Source organism: Haliotis asinina, chromosome 1, assembly GCF_037392515.1.
Source record: "Haliotis asinina isolate JCU_RB_2024 chromosome 1, JCU_Hal_asi_v2, whole genome shotgun sequence".
Taxonomy (NCBI): Eukaryota; Metazoa; Mollusca; class Gastropoda; order Lepetellida; family Haliotidae; genus Haliotis; species Haliotis asinina.
This window is the reverse complement of record NC_090280.1, coordinates 53,852,875-53,878,781: the sequence shown is the minus strand read 5'-3', so window position 1 is coordinate 53,878,781 and position 25,907 is coordinate 53,852,875. Positions and strand designations below refer to the sequence as shown.

The window sequence follows — 25,907 nt, the reverse complement described above, 5'->3', positions numbered from 1 at the left end:
AGTTTTCTGTTTATTACTTCCAACATCAATTGACAGAAACTGTGGCTACAGTGTGAGGTCTCCCAGTTTTCCTTGAGTCAAACAAGGACTAGTGTCACTCCGACAGCGAAATTAGCATTGTGATGCCATAACTCTGGACCCTTATGATGTCATACGTCAAGTGGTATTAGACTTGTGTAATACTGTCGTAAAAATATTACACTACAGTATCTTTCACAGGCATGTAATAAAACAAATTATCAATATCTGGCTAAATAATACAAATCATTTCAGTGTGTTCATGAAGTGGCTGCATCTGTAATATTTCAGCACCTGATATTAAAATAGTGATCTTGAAATAACACATAAAATTTTGTTTTCCTTTGTGCTGAGTCAACAATATTCTGTTCATGTGATTTTACCATCATGAAATAAGATACATATCAAGAATAAATATTGCAATATATGATATAATAATGATACAAATAATTCTATACACTTACAAGCAGACTGCTGTAGACATGATTTGGCACATTGAAGAGACAATCTATACAAGGAAGTTAACGGGCCTCCTCTGGGCTCATATACAAAGTACATCCAATGATATCATCAACTGGAATACAATTCTGAAAATACTCAAACAGATGCAACACTTTTTCAAGATTCTTATGTATTTGTGTTACTATCAGATAGAAATGGATAAATTTTCTGTAGTTTTTAACTTCTGATAAGTTTCAGTTATCAAAAGTTAAACTACTCAAAAGAAGTACAGATCATAGTTACATCAAAATTACTAGGTGTTCTTTAACTCCTTTGAGTAGTATATCCAGACAGTTACATGTGTTTGAGATTTCAAAAATGTTGTTCTTTCTCAAAAATACCCTGTGTCAATCCATCTTACTCCTATGCTACTCAACATTTTTTTAGGAATTCTGGCATAATTCCCACTGTTCCGAACTTTATTAGGGCCTCCTTTTTCAAAGCAATCGTAGTGCTATGACTGATACAAGTCTATGCTAAAGTATGGGAGTTATGATCGTCTAATTATTACTTTGAGGAATGAGGCCCATGTCAGACACTGACAGACAGATAGTAAACTATGTTTATAACAAATTGATGGATATAAGAAACTGATGTCTATATGAAACTGATGGATATGAGAAACTGAGGGATATAAGAAATGTTGTTTCTTGGGCTTGACCATTTACTGTATATTCTAGTTGAAATGCATATAAAAAGAACTCTTGACTTAACAACCTGGGCCCCATTCCTCAGGGTGATTGTAGTGCTACGACAGTCGCAACTCCCATACTTTAACATTGACTTTTGACTATCGTGGTGCCACAATTGCCTTGAGGAATGGGCCCTGATATACGTGGTCTCTTTCAGTTGGCTATTTATCCATGTATCCTCCATCATGTAGATATGTACAAGTTAAAGTGGACATCAAATGAAACGCATGAGCCAGTTTCAAGCAAACAGGAATATTATTTGTTGGACAACATTGCTCAAAAATCAATCACAATAGGAACCAGCTGACTCAAAATAAAAGTTGAGTAGAACATAGTTTTGTTGATTATCAAATTCAACATGCACGTTACACTTGCTTGAAACAAACTAATCAAATGTTAGGACATTCCAGGAGTGAGGGTATAGTTTCTTGTCTTAACCTGACAACATGTCCATGATTCACACACAGAGAAGTCAACCAATGAGAAGGAAATACAAGACAGTTTGACAAGAGAAAAACTAAGAAATCTGCAAAAAGTCTCAAAACTGTAAAAACAAATGTACCGGTAGTCTTCCTGAAGAACTGGATTTCATGAAATATATAGAATAATATATAAGTTTGTGAAAAAGACAAGTATATAGCTGTTCAATTTGCTTCCAGAGACATAACTGGGTATTTGAAAAAAGTGCAGGATTAGTCACTCTTGACCAAGTCCCTTCCTTTGAAAACTACTAAATCCTATTTGGCTGTGCCCTGCACATTCTTGTTGATGACATGTCATACACATCATTGTCAATGACATGGCATACACATTCTTGTCAATGACATGTCATACACATACTTGCCGATGACACGTACAAAAATACTACAAAAAAAAGTAGCTTATATCAGAACAATCATGCCATCAAAGATGGCTTTCCAGGTTAAACAGAAGCTAAAACGAGACATGTATCTGTCTATGTCATGTTAAAAAGTGAGATCCACTTTCACATAATTTTTGTGTCTTTAAGTCTTGTATCATAACAATAACGCAAACAATAGTTCACCAAGGTATTTGATTAATTACATTTAGCTTTTAGCAATTAGCAATTATACTATTAGCTGGACAATTATATATATTAACTCCATTAGTTTGATGATATCGATTTCAAAAAAGATGCACTCTAGATTAAAGATTTAGTTCTTTTTTAATAGTATTTCTTAGACTGTAAATCATGAACTGAATGTCAGAATGAATTAATACATGTGAATGTAACCTGCTTACATTTACAGAAAGACAAATACTTTGAAAATTCCCTGCCTCCTCCTCCTCATTATCATCATCGCCACATCATGGAATTGTGTGCACAATCTTTGTTTTACTTAGCTGATTAACTAACATGTTCAAAGCAGGACTGATAACAATTTCATGACACTAGTTATAATGCTTACAACAAATTTTAAGTCAGGGTTTGATGCTTGAATCAGTTTCGTTATATGTAAGTTCATGATTTACAGCATACTTCTACAATTGCATACTACATGTCAAGACAATGTTCACAAAGTCATTCCAATATTAACTTTCAAAATAGTAAGCTCTCAATAACCTGTCACACTATCACAAACATATTGATTATGTTGTGTTTGATTTTGAGTTTTGACCTTGTAAGGGGGTGAAATGATTCCTCAAATATGGCTGCATCATACTTTCTGGGATGATATATCAGGTGATGCATGAACAGATGATGCAGTGACAAAAAGGACTAAAAAATCCACACAGGCATCACAAAAAATTAGTGTTAAATAACTGTTACAGACAACAGTTCTGAAAACATTTATCGTAACCCCCCAAAATCTGACTGTTTGATGGGTTTCAAATCTGACGAATCTGAGAAATATCAATTTATTGTCTGTGTATTGTACCAAGTATGATACAGAGCAGTCATCTTGTATCACCAGCAGCCATCTTGTATCACCAGCACAATGTAAGCATACAGCCCTATTTATGGTAATACTGTGTGCAGTGTATATGCATTCCTCTAAACCAATCTTTCAAACAAATTTACAGTGATTTTTCCCAAGTTATTTAACTTGGAATAAAAAAATAATATTTATTTCCTTGCTTTCACTTTTTTTGCAATGCTGACATATATCAACAGATTCCTTTCCCCTCTTTTCAAATCTGTAGGACCACTGCATTAACGTGATTAATGACTAGTCTTCCACTGACCAGAACCAAGACAGTAACCTTGGAGGACCTTGTGTGATATCTCCTCGGAATCACAGTTGGACTAGAGTTATTTTGTACCAAGCAGCTGTAACCATGGCGATTAGATCTAGTTGCTACAGAGATTCACAGGGTATGGCTGTTCTATCCTCACAAAGACACGTATAAACCGAAATGTTTTATCCTTGCTGACAACATCAATGTGCAGTGATGCAGTAGACGACATTGCAGCTGCTTAGGTGAGGTTGTTGTTGCCATCAGCTGTGGTCACATGACCTCAGGTCTGCTAATCAGCTACAGTGTTGAGATTGCCTTCTCGAGACGTTTTGCTGAACAGGATTTCTTGGCTGTGTTTCTTAGGTAGGAGATGAAACCATCTTTCTTTAGATCAATCGTGACGACCTGCAACAGCGAGTGAGTGAGTGAGTTAACCATTAACCCATTTCTTTCAATACTGTGTGGGCGGTGGGGTAGACTAGTGGTGTTTGCTTGTCACAATGATGACCAGGGTTCAATTCCCTGAATGGTTACATAACTTACAATGTGTGAACCTCCTGGTCTAACTTCCGTCTTCACAGATATCTGGTATTTCATTTTCCACGGGGTTCATGATATATAAGGTTATTTCCCATTGGATACAAGAGCTCTTGAGTCCCGATCCACAGAGCATTCATAAAGTTACCTGTCAAAACTATATTGTTTCAAAAAAGGTTGCAAATGCCCTAGGGCTATGCTTCGTGGATGGGGACCCTGAACAGCACTGGGCTACTGACAAGCAAGGTGTCATAAACTGTGCCATGATTACTGCCAATGACCATTTCTGGCAGTGTAGGGACACCGAGCAACAAAGTATTGTTCCACATTTTACTTATGTCATTGACCATGTTGACTACTGTCCATCTTTGTAGCTACCAAACATTTTACTTACGTCATTCTAGTGCCTTTCAACTTTTAATTACAGCATACAAGTAACAAGTCAATAAATGCAGGCTTGAATTTCCTTCCCAGAAAGTTTGGCCCACATAGCCGGAATATTGTAAGATTTGTAAAGAATGTCAAGGGATATATCTATCAGGGATGTCTAAAGATATTACAAATAGGTAACTAGATGCCTACCTGTCCGCCCCGCGTCACTCCCAGAATGCCTTGTGTCTCATTGTTGAGAGCAGACGCGAAGATGATGTCAGTGGAGACTCGCGTGCAGCACAGACAGCTAGCTGTCTCCATATCACAGAGATACAGGTAGCCATACTTGGTGATCATAAAAAGCAGGCCGTACTTACTGGATACCTGAAAATGAAACACACATGGAGGAATGGGTCAATAATGTTTCAGTTTCAGTTACATATATATTTACCTGAAAACAAGATGAGGATGAAATATTTTACCTGTAATGAGACAGGGAAGTCATATCGGTCATAATCATCCAGGTATTGAACGTGGTGGTACACATTCCTTGGGGCAAAATTCCCTGCCTTGTATGGACCCAGCTCGATCACATACACCTGTATGGAAAGCAGGAATGAATGATGTCAGAATGTGAATGACAGTGTACTTTCTACTAGTATGAACACTTTCATCCAGTATCAAGCTTATCCTCATCCTCATCATCATCACAATCTCCAATATCATCCTTATTGTCATCCTCCTCATCCTCATCGCCATAATCACCCTCATCTTCACTATCACCCTCATTATCATCCTTGTCGACTTCATCATCATCATCATCCCTATTATCACTTTCATCCTCCTCATTGTCACCCCATGATCTTCATCATTATCATCTTGATCCTCCTCATAATCATCTCCATTAACACCTCATTATCATCTTGATCCTCATTATCATCACCATTACTACCCTCATTATCATCTTGATTATTATCAACATTATCATCATCAATATCACCCCATGATCATCTTCATCATTCTCATCTTGATCTCCTCATTATCATCTCCAATATCACCTCATTATCATCTTCATTTTCCTCATTTTTATCACCATTATCAACCTCATCATCTTCATGTCATTATCATCACCATTTTGACCCTCATTATCACCTTGATCCTGATTACCATCACCATTACCGTGCACATTATTGTCTTGATCCTCATTATCATCACATTACCATCTTCATTATCATCTTCATCCTCATTCTCTTCATTAACATAACCATTATAACCCTCATTATCATCTTCATCCTCATTATCATCACCATTATGACCCTCAATATCATCTTCATTTCCTCATTATCACCATTATGACCCTCATTATCATCTTCATCCTCATTATCATCACCATTACCACCTTCATTATCATCTTCATCCTCATTAGCATTATCATCCTCATCACCATCATCTCTTCTGCCTCATCCATACCTTGCCATTATCCTGAACATCCCGGGACCCAACACACAGTGCAGTTGATGATGAGGGATTCTCATCAAACTTGTATCTTGTGAAGCAGACAGTGTGTGCGTTGATACACTGCGTGATGTCCTCGTCCACATTGTACAGCTGTGTCACACCTGTGATCTTCTCATCCTGTCATAGAACAAGTATACGGTAAGTCACGTAGTAAGCAAGTTAGTCCTGTTGAACATGAAGCTGGCTGGGGTAATGAAGGTGAAGAAACGGAAACACGTAGAGGTAATGGGGATGAAGAACGATTTCATGCAACGAGTGGCGCTTAAAGTGTTGATGAAATATATTTCATGCAAGTAATTCTTATATATGAAGCTGGAAATCTGTGAGCACAAACCTGCGAGGAAATGTACACCTATCTTTGATGGTGGCGATATTTTATTTCAACCTCAAAAATATTTGACACACCAAAGAGTGGGAAGTATGTCACCAAGCTTTGCTTGCTTAGTTGTACATAAATCGGATGACTGGTAATTTTTTTCTCTGTTGTGCAACCCTATTTGTGCTACAGTTTGCCTGTGATTAGACCTAACAATTTAAAATTCAATCGTAGTTTGTATAATGAATCACAGACATGTTTCATGTGCAGAATGTCAAATAACATATGTGTTTGCCTTGTCAAACAAAAGCTTGGTCCTCCTGCCTGAAGAGTTACCATGGTAACCATAACATGCTGCTTCAAACTAGTTGAAGGTATAAAGCTTAGTATTGTGCTCATCAAGGAATAATTCATGTTTTGAGACCCTTACCAAGGTTTAAAAACAAAACAAAAGGTCACCTATCACGTTTCCAAAAGTCACAGTCTAAGAAGTAATTCCGTTTAAAGAAGACCAAAAAGAAGATTGCCAGAAGATTGGGACCCTATGACTACACCCAGTGCGGGGCAAACCTGAAAACTTTACCTCTGGAATAAGTCCGGTAAGAGCAAGCCATTTGAGACCAGGGTCGGCCTTGTAGCTAACGATCTCACTGAACATCAGACGGGTGTGTCGGAGAAACATCTTCTCTGGAGGACTCTCAGCTGGAATGTAACACCATACTGTCAGGTGTACAGTCACAGGGTCCATAAAGATTATCAAATAAGGGGCTTTTTATGACCCAATCAACCATTTTCAGGAAAACTATAGCAACATATATAACATAAAGGTTGTTGAATACACCCTTGGTTGGTGTGATGTGGGACAGATCACCCAAGGGAAATAACTCCCAGCTACATCCCTGTACTGAGAAAGTTTTGCTCATTAATGGAGTTTAATTACCCACTCTTATTGCAAGGTATTTTTATTACATATTAGTTTCCTGCAAAATCTCACTTGAAAAATTTCCTTGGCAATTAGGGCTTTTCAAGGCTAAAATGAATTTAGGGCTCTTTGCATTAAATTGGCATCAGGCAAACAGCCTAGACATTTCAGATATATGGTGTACCAGGCTTCTGACAAAAACTTAGCTTACATCTGAAATACTGTTATCCTCATAAAAGTATCTATATTTGTATTACAAAGTAAAATCAAAATGAAAACAAGTTCAATCTGTAATCTAACAGAGCAGAGGCATCTAGACTTGTCATATCTTGTCTTGTTATATATTTTTGTGATTTACTGTCAAGGTTTCTGGGCAAAAGACAAGTAGCTTACCTTGCCAGAGGTCCCAGTGGTAGACTGCCGTGTCTGTTACCATGCCAATGATGTCCGAGTTGAGCCACGTCCAGTACATGATGGGTTCGTGCAACCGTGTCTTGCTCATCATTACTTTGGTGTCAAGGTTGAACACTTCAAACCTCAGTCCCGCTAAGACAAACAGACAACAACATTGTACCGTTTCTCATCTCATCAGTGAGTGGGTGAATGAGTTTCATTTTATGCTGTCCTTGGCAATATTCCAGCAATATGGCAATGATCTGTAAATAATCGAGTCTGAATGTGGCTGAAAACAACATACATTCACTCCTTCAGAAGCTTATTAGAAAACATGAGAAGTTCTGGGTTAGAACTGATGCTGTAGGGTAATGCTATTTGGAAGGGCATTATCATTTGCAGAAGCCCCAGGTCTTTCATGAGCTGCCTGATGAAAGATTGTCTGGTCTAGATACAATATTAACAGACCTATGTCATACAGCTGGGATATATCTGAGTGTGGCATTAGACAAAAGACAGACCCAACAGTCAGGTTTCGCTAAGGAATAACAAGTCTTCATGGATGATCAAGTTCTTCACTGTATGTCTGTACATTTGAATATGCGTCAATCTGTACCATTAACTCCCTCAAAAGGGGTTGAAAACAGTCGCTTGATTTAGTTGATAAAAGCATGTGTTGGATTGCTGCGTGAACAATGTCGCTACTACTTAGTGTAGTCTACAGTCTCTTGTGTTACGTTGATGGAATAAAATGTCTGGCAATTTACTATTGTTCATGTAATTATTTTCAATAACTGCCTTCAATATTGTTGTTGGAAAACATGACCATACATTTGCTATGCTTAAAATCATCCCTTATCAAAAGTATAGAGAGCAGGAAGTGGCAAGGTTAATCTACCTTGTAGGTTTTACATGTCTTGTGTTGTTTACAACATATGTAACAGGTTTGCGGGAGTAATGTAACAGGAAGTGGCAAGGTTAATTTACTTTGTAGGTTTTACATGTCTTGTGTTGTTTACAACATATGTAACAGGTTTGCGGGAGTAATGTAACAGGAAGTGGCAAGGTTAATTTACTTTGTAGGTTTTACATGTCTTGTGTTGTTTACAACATATGTAACAGGTTTGCTTGTATCAGACTGATAAAGTAGTGAGTTCTTGTCATACCTTTCAATGCTATGATGGGCTGACTCGGGTTCATGAGGACAGAATCAGCACTTGTCTGTCCAGCATACGAAATGGTGCCATCTTTAGGGTTCAGGACTGTCACCTTGTGGAGAGAAAACAACCAATCAAACACAAAAACCTTTTAAGACTAACTGTACTGTTTTACAAAAGCAGTTCTGTCTCAGGGTATTAAATACTTTGTCACTAGCACCAGTGATGTGATGATACTGAAGAACAGCATTATACTGCAGTAAGAGGCTGATGAAGCAAAACACTGATATAAACTTCTTGATGGCAATACATACACTCAGTTACCATACGTTACTGTAGATAAACCAGATTTTGAGGATGAAAAATGCAGTCTGCTTAACATGTTTAAGAAGGATGGCCTATCTATATCGGTTGCACTTTCATCATTACAAGTTATATTGCAAACACATGCAAATAATAATGGAGACTGTTCAAGGACTCGTATTTCCTGATTGACAATAAACACATTGTATGGTGGTTTTCGCATATTATCACACTTCCATCAGGTTCTGTTTCTGTGTGGAAAACATCAGGGATGCTCAGGACATGAGCATGGAAAGCGATGGGTCATCAGCACAAGATAATCACTGAGTGTTTAAGTATCTGTATGATACAACCAACCAACCAACCAACCATCCAGCCAGCAAGCCAACCAACCAACCAACCAACCAACCAACCAACCAACCAACCAACCAGCCAGCCAGCCAGCCAGCCAGCCAGCAAACCAACCAACCAACCAACCAACCAACCAACCAACCATGAAGATGTAGGTTCCAGGTAATACATAAAAAATATCCAGGGGGGCCATTGTTCAAAGCAATCTTAGCACCAAGGTGACTCACATATCATAACATAGGCTTAAGGTAGTCTTAGCGCTAAGGTTGTTTTGCACAATGGCACACATGGCTTGATCTTTGTACAGATAATCAGCATACAAAAATGGTTGAGAGTGTTCCTCATGTGACCTACCATGGCCGGTTTGCTGATCTCCTCTCGGCTCCCATGTCGGATGGAGATCCAGCGGTCTGAGGTCATCGTGACCCTGTTCCATGTTACCTGCTCCGGGGGGATCCCTATGTGGGCCAACTGAAATCACAACACAGCCACATTAGGGGACATTTAACATATACAATGTATTGCACATCAGCGTCCATCATCATCAGTGTAGCAACAGGTCATCGTACAATGTCACCTTGAGTTCAGATGACTACGACCCCTGACGGTCCCGGGATAGAGTAGGCCTTCAGCAACCCATGCTTGCCACAAAAGGCGACAATGCTTATCGTAAGAGGCAACTCACAGGATCGGGTGGTCAGGCTTGCTGACGACAATGCTTGTCGTAAGAGGCAACTCACAGGATCGGGTGGTCAGGCTTGCTGACTTGGTTGACACACGTCATTGGTTCCCAGTTACACAGATCGATGCTCATGCTGTTGATCATTGGATTGTCTGGTCCAGACTCGATTATTTACAGACCGCCACCATATGGCTGGAATATTGCTGAGTGAGGCGTAAACCTAAACTCACTCACACCCTCACACAGAAAACTGCACAAGTCCGTAAATACTGAACTGGCAATCTACTTTAAGGGCCTTTTTTTCATACATTTATAACAGAATTCTCTGTCCCTACATGAGCTATGTTATTTTAATATGGGCTTGGTAATCTAACATAAACCATCTTACCACAGAGACATCAATAAAATTGAGAGGTAGGTGAATTTACTGTTGCTGGATTTACAAAGGCTGACATCTGCCTGCATCTGCCTTTAATCTCGTTGACAACTTTTTCTGTCAGCTTTCCACACCCATATGACTTATCACTAACAACATTTAAGGCACCTTCAGTTATCTACTTATGGCATGATTCCTTCAGCTATTTATTGTGCAGACAGGGCTACGGTAGTATATTCTACCCGAACAAGAACAAAGTCATGGAAAGCTAATCACAGGTCATTAATACTTAATGCATGTTATATGTTATTTTACATATATTCACAATGACATCAAAGGCTGTTCCATTCATTCAGTGATGCATACAATGTGATGCTGGAAACAATGCATGTATTGTGGCTATGATCTACTACAAGATAGAGAAACACTGGCCAATTGAAAACATTAAAAATGCATCTAGGCAATGCTGGGCCCTGTTTCACAAGACTTTCCTAACACTAAGATCTGTAACTTTTCATGACTATGAATGCTATAAGATAAGTTATGAGATCTTAGGATTACCAGAGTTTTGCAAAATGGGGTCCTCTTCCAAACGTTTTACACCACATCCCTGAATTGTTTTGTTCTGGAACAAAAGTCTCCACCACTTTCCCTTTATATTAATATCATCTAAACAAATGATTAAATTCATCTAGGAAAACAGACATTCATTTCTCACTTTACTTGTCCTTAATGAACAAAGATTAAATACCCTCTGAAACACAACAATGTTAAAGACAAATGATCACTGGCCAACAACATCAGCAAGGTCTGAGTGGGTCAGATTCTAAATCTGGTGAAACAAGGAAACATCATACCATATTACTGAGTGAGTGAGTGAGTGAGTGAGTGAGTGAGTGAGTGAGTTATTGAGTGAGTGAGTTATTGAGTGAGTGAGTGAGTGAGTATTTACATTTCTTTTACCAATAGTCCAGCAATACCATGGCAGGTGGCACCAGAAATGGGCTTCACACACTGTACCCAGGGTACCCATGTGGGAAAGCGAACCTTTGTCTCCAGAATGACCAGCCAATGCTTTAACCACTTGCCTATCGCACTGCCCCTCAATGAACAGAACACAGAACCATTTTGTCAATCATTACTTGTTTCTCCAGCACTGACCAGCATTAGCCATGTTACCTATTAAGACAGCTGGAACAATATATTTGGCCACCTACAACACTTATGTATGGTAATGGAGGGCTTCTGTTCTCTTCTGTGACATCTGTGATCACTTATGTGATCACTGACGTGTTTGAGAACTCTGTAAGACTGGTCTGTGTTAAGTATGATAGGGTCAGCATTACCAAGTAACCATTGTGATGAAATGAAACAAGTCACAATGAAAACCAGGTGAAAATCCAACTCGGGTTGTGCTGACATCAGACATGTTGGATTTAATGTGGCATGCTTGTTAAATTTACCAACTCGGAACAAGAATGCTTAAGCGAGAGGTGACGGCACAGACCTTTATTTGTATAAATATACAATGGTTATCTGTAGAACTGCTGATATTAGTGTTAATATAAATAGACAAAACAAATGAGGTGTGACTGTATACCAGGTTTAGAAAGAGACACAGTACATTTCATGGTTTTGGGAGGTGACCCAGTATTTCTGTTGATTTATTAGTACTGACTGTTCATCATAAACATTGGAATGAATACAAAAGTTCATCATACATAAAACAAGGTACAAACACATTCCACAGATTCATCCTAACTGTATATAATGACTGTTCATACAAAACTAGTAGTCTGTTTTCCAGACAGGAATATACAACCAAGGGATGGATAAGTGAGTGATGTCTGCATAAACCAATAAGGCGGAAGGCTTTAAAAAATCATCAAAATCACAAAAGCAGAGGTTGCTGTATGGGAGAATCTCATTTGAGGATGGACATGGTCCATAAGGCAAAGATTTAGGTTTGGTTTGGTAGTTGATTAATGCTACACTCAGCAATATTCCACCTGTATGGCAGCGTAAATGATACAATCAGGAATCAGACAATCCAGTGACCAACAGCATGAGCATCCAGCAGTGAGCCTGACTACCCGATCCCATTGCCTCTTCCTACAAGCATGGGTTGCTGAACATCAATTCTTAGCAAGAGATTTAGGACAATAGGAGTTTCTCTATACAATCTATGATATGATTGACATGTCCAACAAGCCAGGATAGCTGGTAAACATGCATAAATTCCCAGATGGAGTGTTCCTGGCTTGCAAATGTGAAAACATGCTGAAATAAACAACAGACATGCATCAAAAATACATTTTCCTCCAGAGAATCCATTGAGAACAACATGCACGATGATTAGACACATGTTTCAGCCATTCGTAAATAAACAATGATCAGTGGGCAATGTCAACATGACTCAGAATGAAATGCAGACGGAATTTGAAGTAGACAATCTACATAAGCTGCTAAATTCGAAAAAGAAAAAAATGTTCTACTCGTTCGTCTGAAGGTTTGGAATACATCTTAGATGCGTTCACTCCGACCTTCCTGCTTGCACACAATAGAGACTTCAATATTTGAAACAACCTCACAAGTCAGCATAAAAGCATTCAATAACGCGTTTGTTAAGTTTGGTTTGGATACAAAATGAAGACAATATTTTTCCATGCATATTTCTCTTACAGCGTGGCTGAACATAGTTAGCAGCAAATAGGTGTTGATGGAAGTTTTCTGCACTTGTTAAACAAACGTTTTCAATCAATGGACCCTGATAACATCTGATAACACGAAAATATCAACATTTTGTATGTACAATTCCCCTAAAAACACTGCACAATATATTCCTGTTGCAGTCAGTGAATCAACCAGCAGAACTAATTATCTGTCCTCTGGCTGATGCAGATATTGAGCTGTGTAATCGACAGTTATGGTGCATAACGATGCAATCATGTCACCTTGGTAAACCGACCGTATAATGGTGTTTAGTGCATATTCCACAGAACATGCTGAAGCCCACTGGATTTCATGTTATTGATTATTGCTGCAGCTCTTGAAGCGCATAATGTGGCCACTATTCCAGATTTTGAATGAGGTTTTGTTTCAATGCTGTTTTGCATCCATACTGGTGGGCATGTTTAGTCATATCAAACAGGTGTTTATGTAAAATAATATGTTTTTAAGAAAACTAGTCTCTCCAGACTTGCAATAGTCTTGGACTAGGATGTACCAGGGGATGATTTCTAATTCCAGAGTGGAGTGTTGCCATAACAACTGGTAAAACTAAACTGCTGACCTTGTACATATGATTTTCTTCAAATGTATCCATTGTAGCGAGTTCTGCAGTTTGTTATGATGGCAACAATCTTCACATTTAATGAAAAATATTTACATTCCTCTTAAGGCTGCATGGTATAACAGTGTGTCGCACTGCTCTTTTCACATCATACATATTGCACTAATTTTGCTGAGGACCGGAATATTGGGTAAAGACCATATATCAAGTTTATGAGATTATCTTTATGGATTGAACTAAAATCTACACAAACTCTCAAAGAAAAAACGCTATGCAACCTAATTTTGAGATTTCTGTCTAGTGTTATCAAAACCATAATATATATGTTTAGGGACTTAGAATGTTGAAATTTGTGTCACTCAATGTCCAAAGTTCCAAATACACCGTAATACACATCACATTACAGGCAGCTGCATCACAGTATACTGAAATACAGTATATTTGCCAAAATAAACCTCCATTTGTCATGATGCAATACTGATAAAGTGCTGACTGTCCTGCACATTTCAGCTGTCTTAACATGTCACTGTCATGCCCTGCCTTGCATATTCTGTGGACATATCTTGGTAGCTAGTCAGTCTCACAGTCCCTGAACCAGGTTATTTTCCCTAATGCCAAGCCCTTTCTGCAATGCAAAAGCCTTTAATGAAGCCAGTCTAGATTTCCTCAAGTTCAGGTGTCTGTATCTCCTTGGGGCTCCTTTTCAATTTATATGGGTTAGTTTATCACTATCAAATTATATATATTCACAGACTGAGCATTAGTCTCTTTGGTGGCCTTTAATCAAGGTTGCCACAGTTGACAACAGTTAAAATTTCCTCACTTTCCCTGACCAATTTGATTTTTCACTGATCATAATTAGAGGAGAACAAATGAAATATTGGCCTCCAACCTCCTCTACTGCTGACCTTTCCATCCATTTTACTTATGCTAGGTTCACACTGTTGTGCGATTCATCACAAATGCCACCATTGACCATTTGTAGCTGATCGCTGAACTTCTCTGAAATTTCAGGTTTGGATACAAGGTGATGTGAGTCGACAAGTTCTGATACAGTCTGTTGCGTTTTGATGAGATATTGTCAAGATCTGATCTCCCGTTCAGATACAATCACATACGTTGTGATAGGATTGTCCATATCAACCCCACGATTGGGTCTTGATCTGACACGATCATCGCGATTGGGGTCCTGATTTGGGACAATGTGATTCATGTAGATACGTTCTGATAAGCTCATCACAAATGATGCGCTTTGCTGCAATAGGATACGATTGTGGTTGCAATGCCCTTCATGATCAAGATCGAGGTGATCACGATTTGAGCTACGATTGCACCCTCACTGGTACGTATACAGCCCCACTGAACATGGACTTCTTTGTTCCTTGAACTTCTACAGAGTGAACACAACCACTGTGGTGTTTGTCTTGTCCACGACTGATTCTGATCACCACGATTTGGAAGCACGATTAGATGCGATATGTTGCACTTTGTTACGATTCAATACGATCTGATGCAACGATTACGACTGACAAATAATCATGTTGATCATAGAAAATTTTTGGACTGTCCAAAATTTTTCTATGATCATCATGATTGCCATGACTGACCTTGAGATCTTTATAAGATCTGATAGGATTACCACGATTAGTTCATGACTGAGACCACGATTTCAACTGTGGCTCTAATGGTGATAGTGTGAAGATAGCAAAGTAATCAGACGTAATTAAACAAATGCAGAAATCCATCTAACATCATGTGAAGATGAAGTGTATGACACAGAAATGTTACCTCTGTCAAACTCTGACATAAGAATTTCCAACAATTGTTTATAAATTTTAATGTTTTTGTTGTCAGAAAGTTGCTGTTACAAGACTAAGGATTACTGCCAGAAAAGGGTGAGTCTCATTTGTACAGCATGAAATCTTATTGGTAGAAATGCTGAAATTTAAAAATAAGAAACAAACAAACTCGTTCACTCTAACATTCATACTAATACTGATAAGAGCTTAAAAAAAAACCCAGCTATCTTTTACTATGTGTCTAATTTCTACTTTGGCTGGACCAAATGAAAAGAAGATGATAGAATCATCAGCCCAATCTGTGTAAAATTTATCAAAATCATACAATCTTCACCTCTGTGAAGTCTGAAAACACAAACTAGTTTTTTCTGACCAAATGCAATGTGACTGGGGCTTGAGTGAGTGAGTGAGTGAGTGAGTGGGTTTATTTTCATGTAACACAAACACCTATCTGGATTTAATCTTAGCAATACTTTCTAAGAATTCAAGTATAGGCCATAAAACCCACTGGCTGACATCATAAGCATCAAACTGATCAATCCCTGCTATTGGGATAAGATGACCTGCATCAGTAAAGTCAGACAGCCTGACCAATTATTCCTGTTAGTCAACTCTCACAAGAAGAGGTAACAAATACAAATAATTCATGAATATTTTATTTTCTTGTTCGTAATATGATATTTCTTGAACACACACGTTCCAAAATTATACACCCCTATGTAGGGATATGGACATATGATATAGGCAGTCTAATTAACTTAGTCTCAGTGTATTTTGCTACACTCAACCACTGAGTCTAACAAAACCTAGTAGAAGGTCGCATCAGGTAACCTTTGAGAGACCAATGACCGTCCAACCAAATGCGAGACAGATAAATAGATTTAACCAAACAGACAACGTCTACTATTTAGGGATTGGAGGGACTTTCAAAATATTCAGGTCACTGACACAGATCTCTCCACAAACAAAAATCCGCATATAACACAGTTATTTGACCTGCAGTATATACGCTTTGAGGTTTCTGTTGACATGGTTACCATTAGCTAATATTTCCGCATGATGACATCTTTGAATATTGCCAAAAACACCATTTTCAGCAACTGTTTACTCGCTGTTGTCATGGTTGTATGTACGCTGTGTGCATCACCCGTACGCAAGCATACGCTATATAACATTCAGAATCGTTCAAGTACGGACCTTTTCGAGATAAAAAGTTAAAAAGATATGTGCGAATGTCCACTTTCGCGATCTGGTAAGCTGTGTTCTGATTGGTCAATCTCAAAGGTAACCTGATGCGACCTCCCATAAGGTTTTGTTAGACTCAGTAGTGGAGCGTAACGAAAAGTACTGAGGATAAGTTTGCTTAGACAGTACATATAGACTGACCATCAGTTGTACGGCTCATTTCATGTAACAATAAGTCTTGTGTTATCATGTGGGGGAGGTGGGGTAGCCTAGTGAGTGAGTGAGTGAGTGAGTGAGCGAGCGAGCGAGCAAGTGAGTTTAATTTTACGTCACACTCCGCAGTATTCCAGCTATATGGCGGTGCTCTGTAAATAATCAAGTCTGGACCAGCCAATCCAGTGATCAACAACATGAGCATCAATCTGTGCAAATGGGAACCGATGACATGTCCCAACTAAGTCAGCAAGCCTGACAACCCGATCCCAGGGTAGCCCAGTGGTTAAAGGGTCTGCTCATCACACCAAGGACCTGGGTTCGATTCCCCTGTTGGGTACAATGTGTGAAGCCCATTTCTGGTGTCCCCTGCCATGATGTTACTGGTATATTACCAACAACTGTGAAAACCCATACTCATTCATTTGGAACAATGCACAAGCATTATATAATCTAAAGCACATATTGATCACTGTTCAGGCCTGGTCATATTATGTATGTATTCAGTGTGTTTAATAATGACTGTCAGAAAATTTCATAAAATTATCTGACCGACCATCTAAGAGAATACAAAACAGCTGAGTTTGTCAAACATGACTCACTCACTTATCATGATAACTGAGTAAGTTTAGTTTTACGCCGCACTAAGCAATATTCCAGCTATATGGCAGAGTCTGGACCAGATGGTCCAGTGATCAACAGCATGAGCATCGGTCTGCGCAATTGGGAACTGATGACATGTGTCGACCAAGTCAGCGAGCCTGACCACCCGATCCTGTTAGCTGCCTCTTATGACAAGCTGAGTCGCCTTTCTACAGCAAGCATGGGTTGCTAAAGGCCTATTCTACGCCGGACCTTCACAGGTCTCTATTGAAAACAATTTGCAAACAAAAACTACCAGAAATATCACAATAAACACAATAAATACCCAATCTAAAACTGTTGTCTGCCCTTGACAGATGAATCATAGACCAGAGTTGACTCCTATATGTCTCAAATAAAACAGAAACTCCATCTGTTAGCAGTTGCCATGGCAACACCCATTACCACTAACCTCATCAGCTTAAGTATAAAAGTTGTGAGCATGGTGTGATTCTGAAAATAACGGCCACCTCTGCCGACTACCAAACCACCTCTACACCTTCCAGTGCTATCCATTACAAGGCTCCAGTATGAGAATATGGGTCTGCCATCTCTTTGATCACCACCATCAGCGTGATCAGTTCAAACAGGATTCCATTACTAAAATAGGCCCCACTATGTTCAGCAAGGCAGGCAAACTGGGATAAACCTGGACTGTGCATGGCCATGCATAACACACTTGCATTCAGCTCTATTTTACTATCAGGATCAAGAATTTGCTTCACTCTGCCAAAAGGACCAATTGATTCTTCATTTTTACAATATGTCATCATATAGATCTACAATTCTAAACAGATTCTTTGTATCACCATAGTATCCTCTGTCCTCATATTGTTTCCAAGCTGTCATACTACATGTCTTCAAATGGTATTGTTTTGATGTACCTCATGTATATGTGGATTTCTGTATTTTTTGTACACATTGTGTTCATATTTGTAGTCCATAGAATATTGCCACTGTTCCTTCATGGGATGTTATGCATTGAATAACTCCTTTTTCTGATTCACAAAGAAATATGTAAAACCTTTATCAGATGTTAATTTGAATAATACCACTTCTGAGGCTAGACAACACAGGCTTGCGGATCCAGGGTAGAAAACCCATGCATGTCACAAGAGGCGACTAACTGCATTGGTGGTCAGTCTTACTGACTTAGCTGACATGTTCCCAATTGCACAGATCAATGCTCATGCTGTTGATCACTGTATTGTCTGGTCCAGACTTGATTATTTACAGACCGCCGCCATATAGCAATATTGCTGAATGCTGCGTAAAACTAAACTCACTCAGTAATCGTGATAAGTGAGTCGTGTTTGACAAACTCAGTGCATGACATAACCTTATAACCTTGTTTTGTTTGTTGTTTATTGTTACAAGCTGCATTCAGCTATATGACCATTGTCTGTACATAACTGAGTCTGGACCAGACAATCCTGTCATAAATTGATATCAACTTGATCAAGAACATCAATCAATTCCAATGGGAAAATTACACGTGATAACCACATCAGCTAGCCTGACTACCCAATCCTGTTGGTTGCTGTTACGAAAGACACGGTTGCTGAAGACAAATTCTAACCCAAATTTTCACAGGGCTTGTTTGTTGTTCAAACTTGTTGCTTCACATGCTTTTATGATATCTGTTTTCAATATTTTGGTATCATTTGTTTGATCCCGGTTGCTATAGTTGTCGTGTTGTTACGTACAAAAGAATCAATATGTTGCACTCAATACCAGTAAGAAACTACAGATAAGTACATTGATCGATGATGTGTGAGAGATTCAAGAGGTGTAGCTCCGTACATAACTGCACATGAGGTAGTTTCACCTTCAGCAGACTGGTACACTAGTTGTGGTCTTCAGTGTCTCGTCTGTCTTTAGAGCAGTTTTATTAAAATGAGACCTCAGTTGTCAGTACTGCTAAACAAAGATCTGAATACATCACTGGGGATATTCTATTTTGAAAGCCATTTTTTGCCAATGCCAATGTACTACGTGTTGTAAATGGTCACATTTTCCCTTTATTTCTCTTTATCATCTGTTTCCTCATTGGCTTCATCATTTGCATTTTATCGATCTTGTAAATCCAACATCCCCCAAACTTTCTTTAATAGTATAAATCTCGATGAGTCAAATCTCTGAGGACCAAGTAACAATTTCAGCTTATTGGTATTGTATTCAAGACAAGGGTATGTCTACGGAGGGTAAACAAACAAAAAATAATCGAATACTGAACAATTCCTTGCTTACAGCACACAATACATTAGGTGACATAGACAATGAAAACAAAGTGAATATAAGAGGACATTTTAATACTAGCACAATGAAATACAAAATACATGTACCTCTTAAAATGAATGAACAAAATCTTTCAGCAATCAACAGATATATCCATGGCACCATCTTGTTATTGAAACAAAAAGGCGAACTCCCTTCTGGAAAGGTCTGACATTAATGTTTGTTTCTGAGAATTATTTGTACATTTATCCACAAATTCGCAGATGCTTGTCCAATGGGATGAATGTTCCTTGCTTGTACCTGTAACTGGCTAAAGAAATTCCTCCAATCCTTGACAGAACTTTAATGTTTCCCATACAGACGGTGGTGATTTGATGGCAGGGTGTGTCACCTTCAAAACCAGACTAGTCGTCATTGTGACAGGTCCTGGGACCCAGCAAAGACTCAATGACGTAGGCATCATATAAAGGGGTACATGTTTCAATGTTGTGATCAACACTTACATAGTTGGTCGAAGTCACATAACCTGGAAGTACATGTAATCTGATTCAGGGATGTCACCTTCACTGTCTGATTCACATGGAGCATCAGGAGGTGCAGCATCTTTCACAACGAATCCAGTGTGGCAGTAGCAGATGGAGATTGTTTCTGGCTTTCTGTCATGTATGCCGTAACATGCACATGGCATCAAGCATTGTGATTACTCATCCCTTACTGTCATTGATCGCTGCTATGTAATGGTCAAGAGCTGCATTCCTGAAGTGGGCCTTCAGATTACTGATAACACCTTAGTCCATAGGCTGCGTTGTTTTTGAAGTTGTGTTTGGTGGACGGAACACAAGAGTAATGTTTCGGGTGAATAGGGCAGTTGTCTATAATGAGACTATTGAGAGCATTCTTCTTCTTCTTCTTCTTCTTCCAATTCATTTGTTTATCTAATGATTTTACCCAACCCACAAATAAACCGGATGTAATCCAGGCAGACTTGTTGTGACAGTTTGAAGTTGGCTGAGATTTGATGTTCTTAAAACAATGCGGCTTAACAGATGTGGCTTTGTCAACTTCTTGAAACTTGGCCTTTTATAACCTATGATGCTTTGCGCCTGACTGTAACATGGATTCTTTAATCTTATCAACCATTTTCAAACAAGTAGAAAGAGTGATAGGCAGAATTCCAGAACTCTCTCGCAATCTTGAAGTAGACCATCGTCCTTCGCTTCGTTATCTCAATCATAATGTGTTGCTGATATCTGTGAGTGGATGGCTGTAAACTTTCTCAAACTAAACGGTGACAAGACTGAGCTTCTCATCATCAGCCCAAAATCCAATTTGAAAAATTTGTCACTGCCAGGCTTCAAAATTGGTGATGCTGTCATAAAACCAAAACAGAAAGTTCGCAATCCTGTGGATATTCAGGACTCAGTTCTTTGTCTTGATGATCACATTGGTCAAATCTGCAAACAAGTGTATTTCCATATCAGAAACATTCCTCTCATAAGGAAGTACATAAACAAGCATGTAGCTACATCACTCGTCCATGCCTATGTACTATCCCGTCTGGATTACTGCAACACCCTCTTGGTTGGTCTACCTAAACACCAAATTACAAGGTTGCAGCGACTTCAAAATATGGCTGCAAGAGTTTTCTCTCGTACTAACAAACATGACCACATTACTCCAGTCCTTCAGCAGCCTCACTGGCTCCCAGTAGCCAAACGAACTGAATTCAATATTCTTGTTCTGGTGTACAAAGCTGTCCACAGTACTGCTCCATCATATATCTCTGAGTTGATCCAGTGCCATCAGCCAGCTCGTTCTCTTCGTTCTGGTAGTGCCAAGCTGCTAGTCATGCCACGTACGAGGACAAAGACATTTGGAGACAGGTGTTTCGCAAGGGCAGGCCCAGATCTGTGGAACAACATCCCACTGGACATCAGAAGTGTTGAGAACGTTTGTTCTTTCAAGAAAACGCTGAAAACGTTCTTATTCAGGCTGCACTATTTCTCTGAGTGACTGCACCTTGTCAGATGCATACAAAAAGCGCCTTTGAACAGGACTATCTGGATACTGGCGCTATACAAATCCATATATATTATTATTATTATTATTTCATTCTTGGATTTGGTATCTGCCTCCACAGCAGTGGTCACTGCCAACTTCTCTGTAGTGTCCACTTTTAGAGCGTGCTTACGTTTTGGACTTGGTGTTTCAAATCTGGATATCCCATAGGATTTGGTCCTTGGGAACATTGTAACTCCGCCATGATATACAGATCACGAACAGGAACAACCAAATGAAAGCTGCTATATAAAGCAAACAATTAAATTGAGTTAAAACAATGTCATACTAATTTGCTCATTTCCATAAAACCGTTAAATCTACCTTTAAACTCAGCAGTCAATGGCGGAAAGGTGTGAGCCACACTGGATTGTTAATTGAATCAGTTAGTTACACCAATAAACTTCCTACTGACTGACTTCAGCTTATGTATACAACATAGCTGTTGTTTGAATCTCATGGGAACATGTGTCCTCAATTTATGAGACCGGAAATCAAACAATGACATCTATAATAGAGAATAGTCCGAACCGACAGGTACTTGCGGTATACATACTATTTGACATGCAAGCATTCCACTCATCGCGATTTGATTGTATTTTCCATTTCTAATGCTGCAATCTTGAAAATATTAACTCGAGGTGCATCTGGTAAGATCTTCAAAGGAAACCGACCAATCACTGTACCTGATGAATGGCATGGTATTTTGCTAAACATGTTGCTCCATTGATCCTGACTCTTGGTATAAGCTCTTTTCTTTTTTGACTTGTAAAGCTGCAGTTGAAGATACTTAGTTTGAGTTAGTTTAGTTTCATGTCACTTTTATCAATACTCCAGAAACAGAACCCGGGTCTTCAGCATGACAAGCGAACATCTAAACCACAGGGTTATTCCATTGCCCAAAGAAATACTAATGACTGCAATGCAGAGGCAGACGAAATATGACAGTTTGTTATCATCTACTCTAGCAACTATCAATACTGGCTGTTAGTTTTAGCAATCACCTTCATGCCTGATTTGTTGGGAGCAAACATCATTTTAGACACCATAACATAGACACAAATAACACAACCAAACCCTGGTAATCTGGACATTATGGGTGCATAATCATCATGAACTGTGGTAGGTGTAAAACCTGTAAGATTCAGCATTATGACTCTTTACCTGAGTTAATGATATGTTCATATTACAAAACTCAGCCACCTGAACAAGGTGATTATCAAAACATGATGTAGAGAAAAATCTCTTAGTATATACATCATCGTATTCTCTTGAAAGCAGAAAAGAAAATTCTTTGTCTTGTCTGGGATAACCTCTGCAAGTACTAGTCAGGATCATTTCATTGATCTTGGAGTTCTTCCAAACAGATATTGATAAAAATTTAAATAAATAATTGAGAACATGCTCTAGTGAGGAAACTGAATATGGCAAAATGGCTGAATCTAGAAGAGGCTTGTAAAGGTCGCTGCTGGTGATGAGTAGTCTTAGGGGTGGGTGAGTGAGTGAGTATCATTAATGCTGCTTCTAGTGATATTCCAGCAACATCATGGCAGGAGAAACCAGAATGGGCTTCGCACATTGTTACCATGTAGTGCATAGAACCCTTTGTCTTCAGCGGAATGAGCAAAAGCTTTAACTTCTGAGCTAGCCCACTGCCCAGTAGGCACAGGATCGAACACAATAGCACCTCCACATTCCTAGCTATATACCGTCTCTAACTGCCCCTAACTTGCACCCATGTTGGCATTGTGTTTATTTTCATTTTCACTACCTAATCTCTTTCAATAAACGAAAAGAGAAAGTTTCAAACACGCATTCTACACTCTTGGTCTCCATGTACTGGGTACTGTCACTTCTACTATTACCTTGCAAACATAATGATTTGGTCATATTTGATGATGATGATGATGATGATGAATACATTACGTTTGTTTTTTTCTGTAAACTGGTATATTGGGAGAAAAAAATAACTGAATCAAATTTTATGATAATCTCTATGACTAATGCTAAAATCTGCACAGAGTTTTGACACTGAAGGGAGAGACACTGATTGTCTGATAACCCTTGACAAGTTAAAATCTTAAAATTTCCGGCACAGTTAAATGTGGTATATAAATTATAACACTCAGAATTCTATGTAAACAGTTTTCAGTACGACACAGTCAAAGGGGATGACAAAAAGAGGGTGGGTGGGTGGCTGGGTCATAAGGATCATAAAGTGGTACCTAACCCCAAGGATGAGATCAGAATCACACTACATCTGTACAGATCACACTTCATCTGTACATATCACACTACATCTGTAAACCCCAGATGGCAGCCAAGTAACCCTGCAGTAAGCTGTGCATGGCAAACAACTATGGTGTGCATCCATCTACTGATTGATTATTAAATTATTAAAAGACTCTTTTTCAATTATTCAAACGAGTGTTGGCAGAGTCAGCAGTTACATGAGTAACAAGGGTTGCGGTCTAAATCAATTTGTTGACAAGGCCATTAGGGTGTGTAATTGACAGTCAAGTAATTGTATAAAGTTTATGCATACTGATTCCTCTGGAACTGCATGGAAGAGTGAGTGAGTGAGTTTAGTTTTACACTACACTTAGCAATATTCCAGCTTTATGGCAGCGGTCTGTAAATAATAGAGTCTGGACCTGACAATCCAGTGATCAACATTATGAGCATCAATCTGCGCAATTGAGAACTGATGACATGTCAACCAAGTCAGTGAGTCTGACACCTACAATTTTTCACAGATTACATTTTGTACAACACAGTAATGATTTTGCACTCTTTTAACGTGGACAGTGCTCCCCTTATTAAGAAAAGTTAAATTCGTCCCCGCTACTGACAATTCAACTGGTCCTGAATGTTATTATCAGACAGGTTTGAACAATAAACAAAATACAAAGAACAAATATGACCAGATTTATACGAAAAACCAAACTGGGAGTAATACACGTTCCACATAACGTCAAAATAACTGACTGACAAAAGTCTCTGTACATTGACTCAGCTGACTTTGGAGAACGCACCTTTAAAAACTGCGAAATCAAAACACCTCCTTCGCTTCATCACCCGTCGCCACGGATTGATGAACAATTGCACCTGCCTACGTACCTGCACCAGTTCATTGATGGTGATGGGAGGACCTCGCTCCTGTGAATCAATGCTCATTTTAGCTACTGTCGTCTACAACATCCATGATAATCCTTGTAGAGCTGCCTTTGCCTCTTTTCCTATATCAACAAAATGTCAATTTCAACCTCAGCGGAAGTACAATTTGCAATGTCAACTTAGATGCTAGTATCCTGAAAACTATTTACGTTTGTGTTCAACGGATGTATTCATACCACGCAAGGAAATAGACAGGCGGGTGTTCCGTTATGTGACGAGGCTTGGGTACACCAAAATTATATTACAGTCTACTGGGTCGCAGAGAGCAGAGTATCGCCTAGACTGACATTCATACATTTATTAACCAGTTTCACCCAGACGTTGTTTTGGCCAGTCTAAGTGAATCAAAAGATTACGTCTCATGGCCAGTCTGAAAGAGTGATGCCACCAGGTGTTCACAAATAGGGGCACGTACGTCCTTTCGTATCTGTAACACCCGCCACAGTGACGGAAATTACCTGAAAATGGAAACATGTTCCACCCGAAGAATTATCATGTAATCATTGTCTCTGCATCAGTGTGTCTAGATGTCATCATTACGTGTCTCTGTGATGTAATCAGTTTGTGTTGAAATCAGGATTTCTCTGTGATGTAATTACTGTCTCTTTGGTGTAATCATTACATGTCACTGTGATATAATCAGTGTGTCTGTGTTATAATCCGGAATTCTTTGTGATGTAATTACTGTCTCTGTGATGTAATCATTGTCTCTATCATTACATGTTCCTATGATGTAATCAGTGCATGTCTCTTTTATGGAATCAGTGTATCTGTGGTGTAAATATTGTCTTTGCGATGTAAGCATTGCATGTCTCTGTGATGTAATCATTGCCTCAACAATGTAATCAGTTTCTCTATGATGTAACCATTACATGTCTCTATGGCGTAACCATTGTCTCTATGATGTAAGCAGTCTTTCTATGATGTGTAATCAGTGTGTCTGTGATGTAATCAGGATGTCTC

General features: G+C 38.9%; 1 protein-coding gene across 1 annotated transcript; it reads right to left on the bottom strand.

Moving 5' to 3' along the window:
- Positions 1–3,362: 3,362 nt before the first annotated feature.
- On the bottom strand, positions 3,363–25,060 carry LOC137280904 (clathrin heavy chain 2-like). Its single transcript, XM_067812092.1, has 9 exons — positions 24,888–25,060; positions 9,637–9,753; positions 8,638–8,740; positions 7,472–7,624; positions 6,740–6,858; positions 5,793–5,957; positions 4,805–4,921; positions 4,533–4,706; positions 3,363–3,818 (listed from the first exon to the last, which is right to left on the bottom strand). The coding sequence occupies exons 1-9, from the start codon at positions 24,942–24,944 to the stop codon at positions 3,711–3,713; spliced, it is 1,113 nt and encodes a 370-aa protein (XP_067668193.1). The 5' UTR covers positions 24,945–25,060; the 3' UTR covers positions 3,363–3,710.
- Positions 25,061–25,907: the final 847 nt, after the last annotated feature.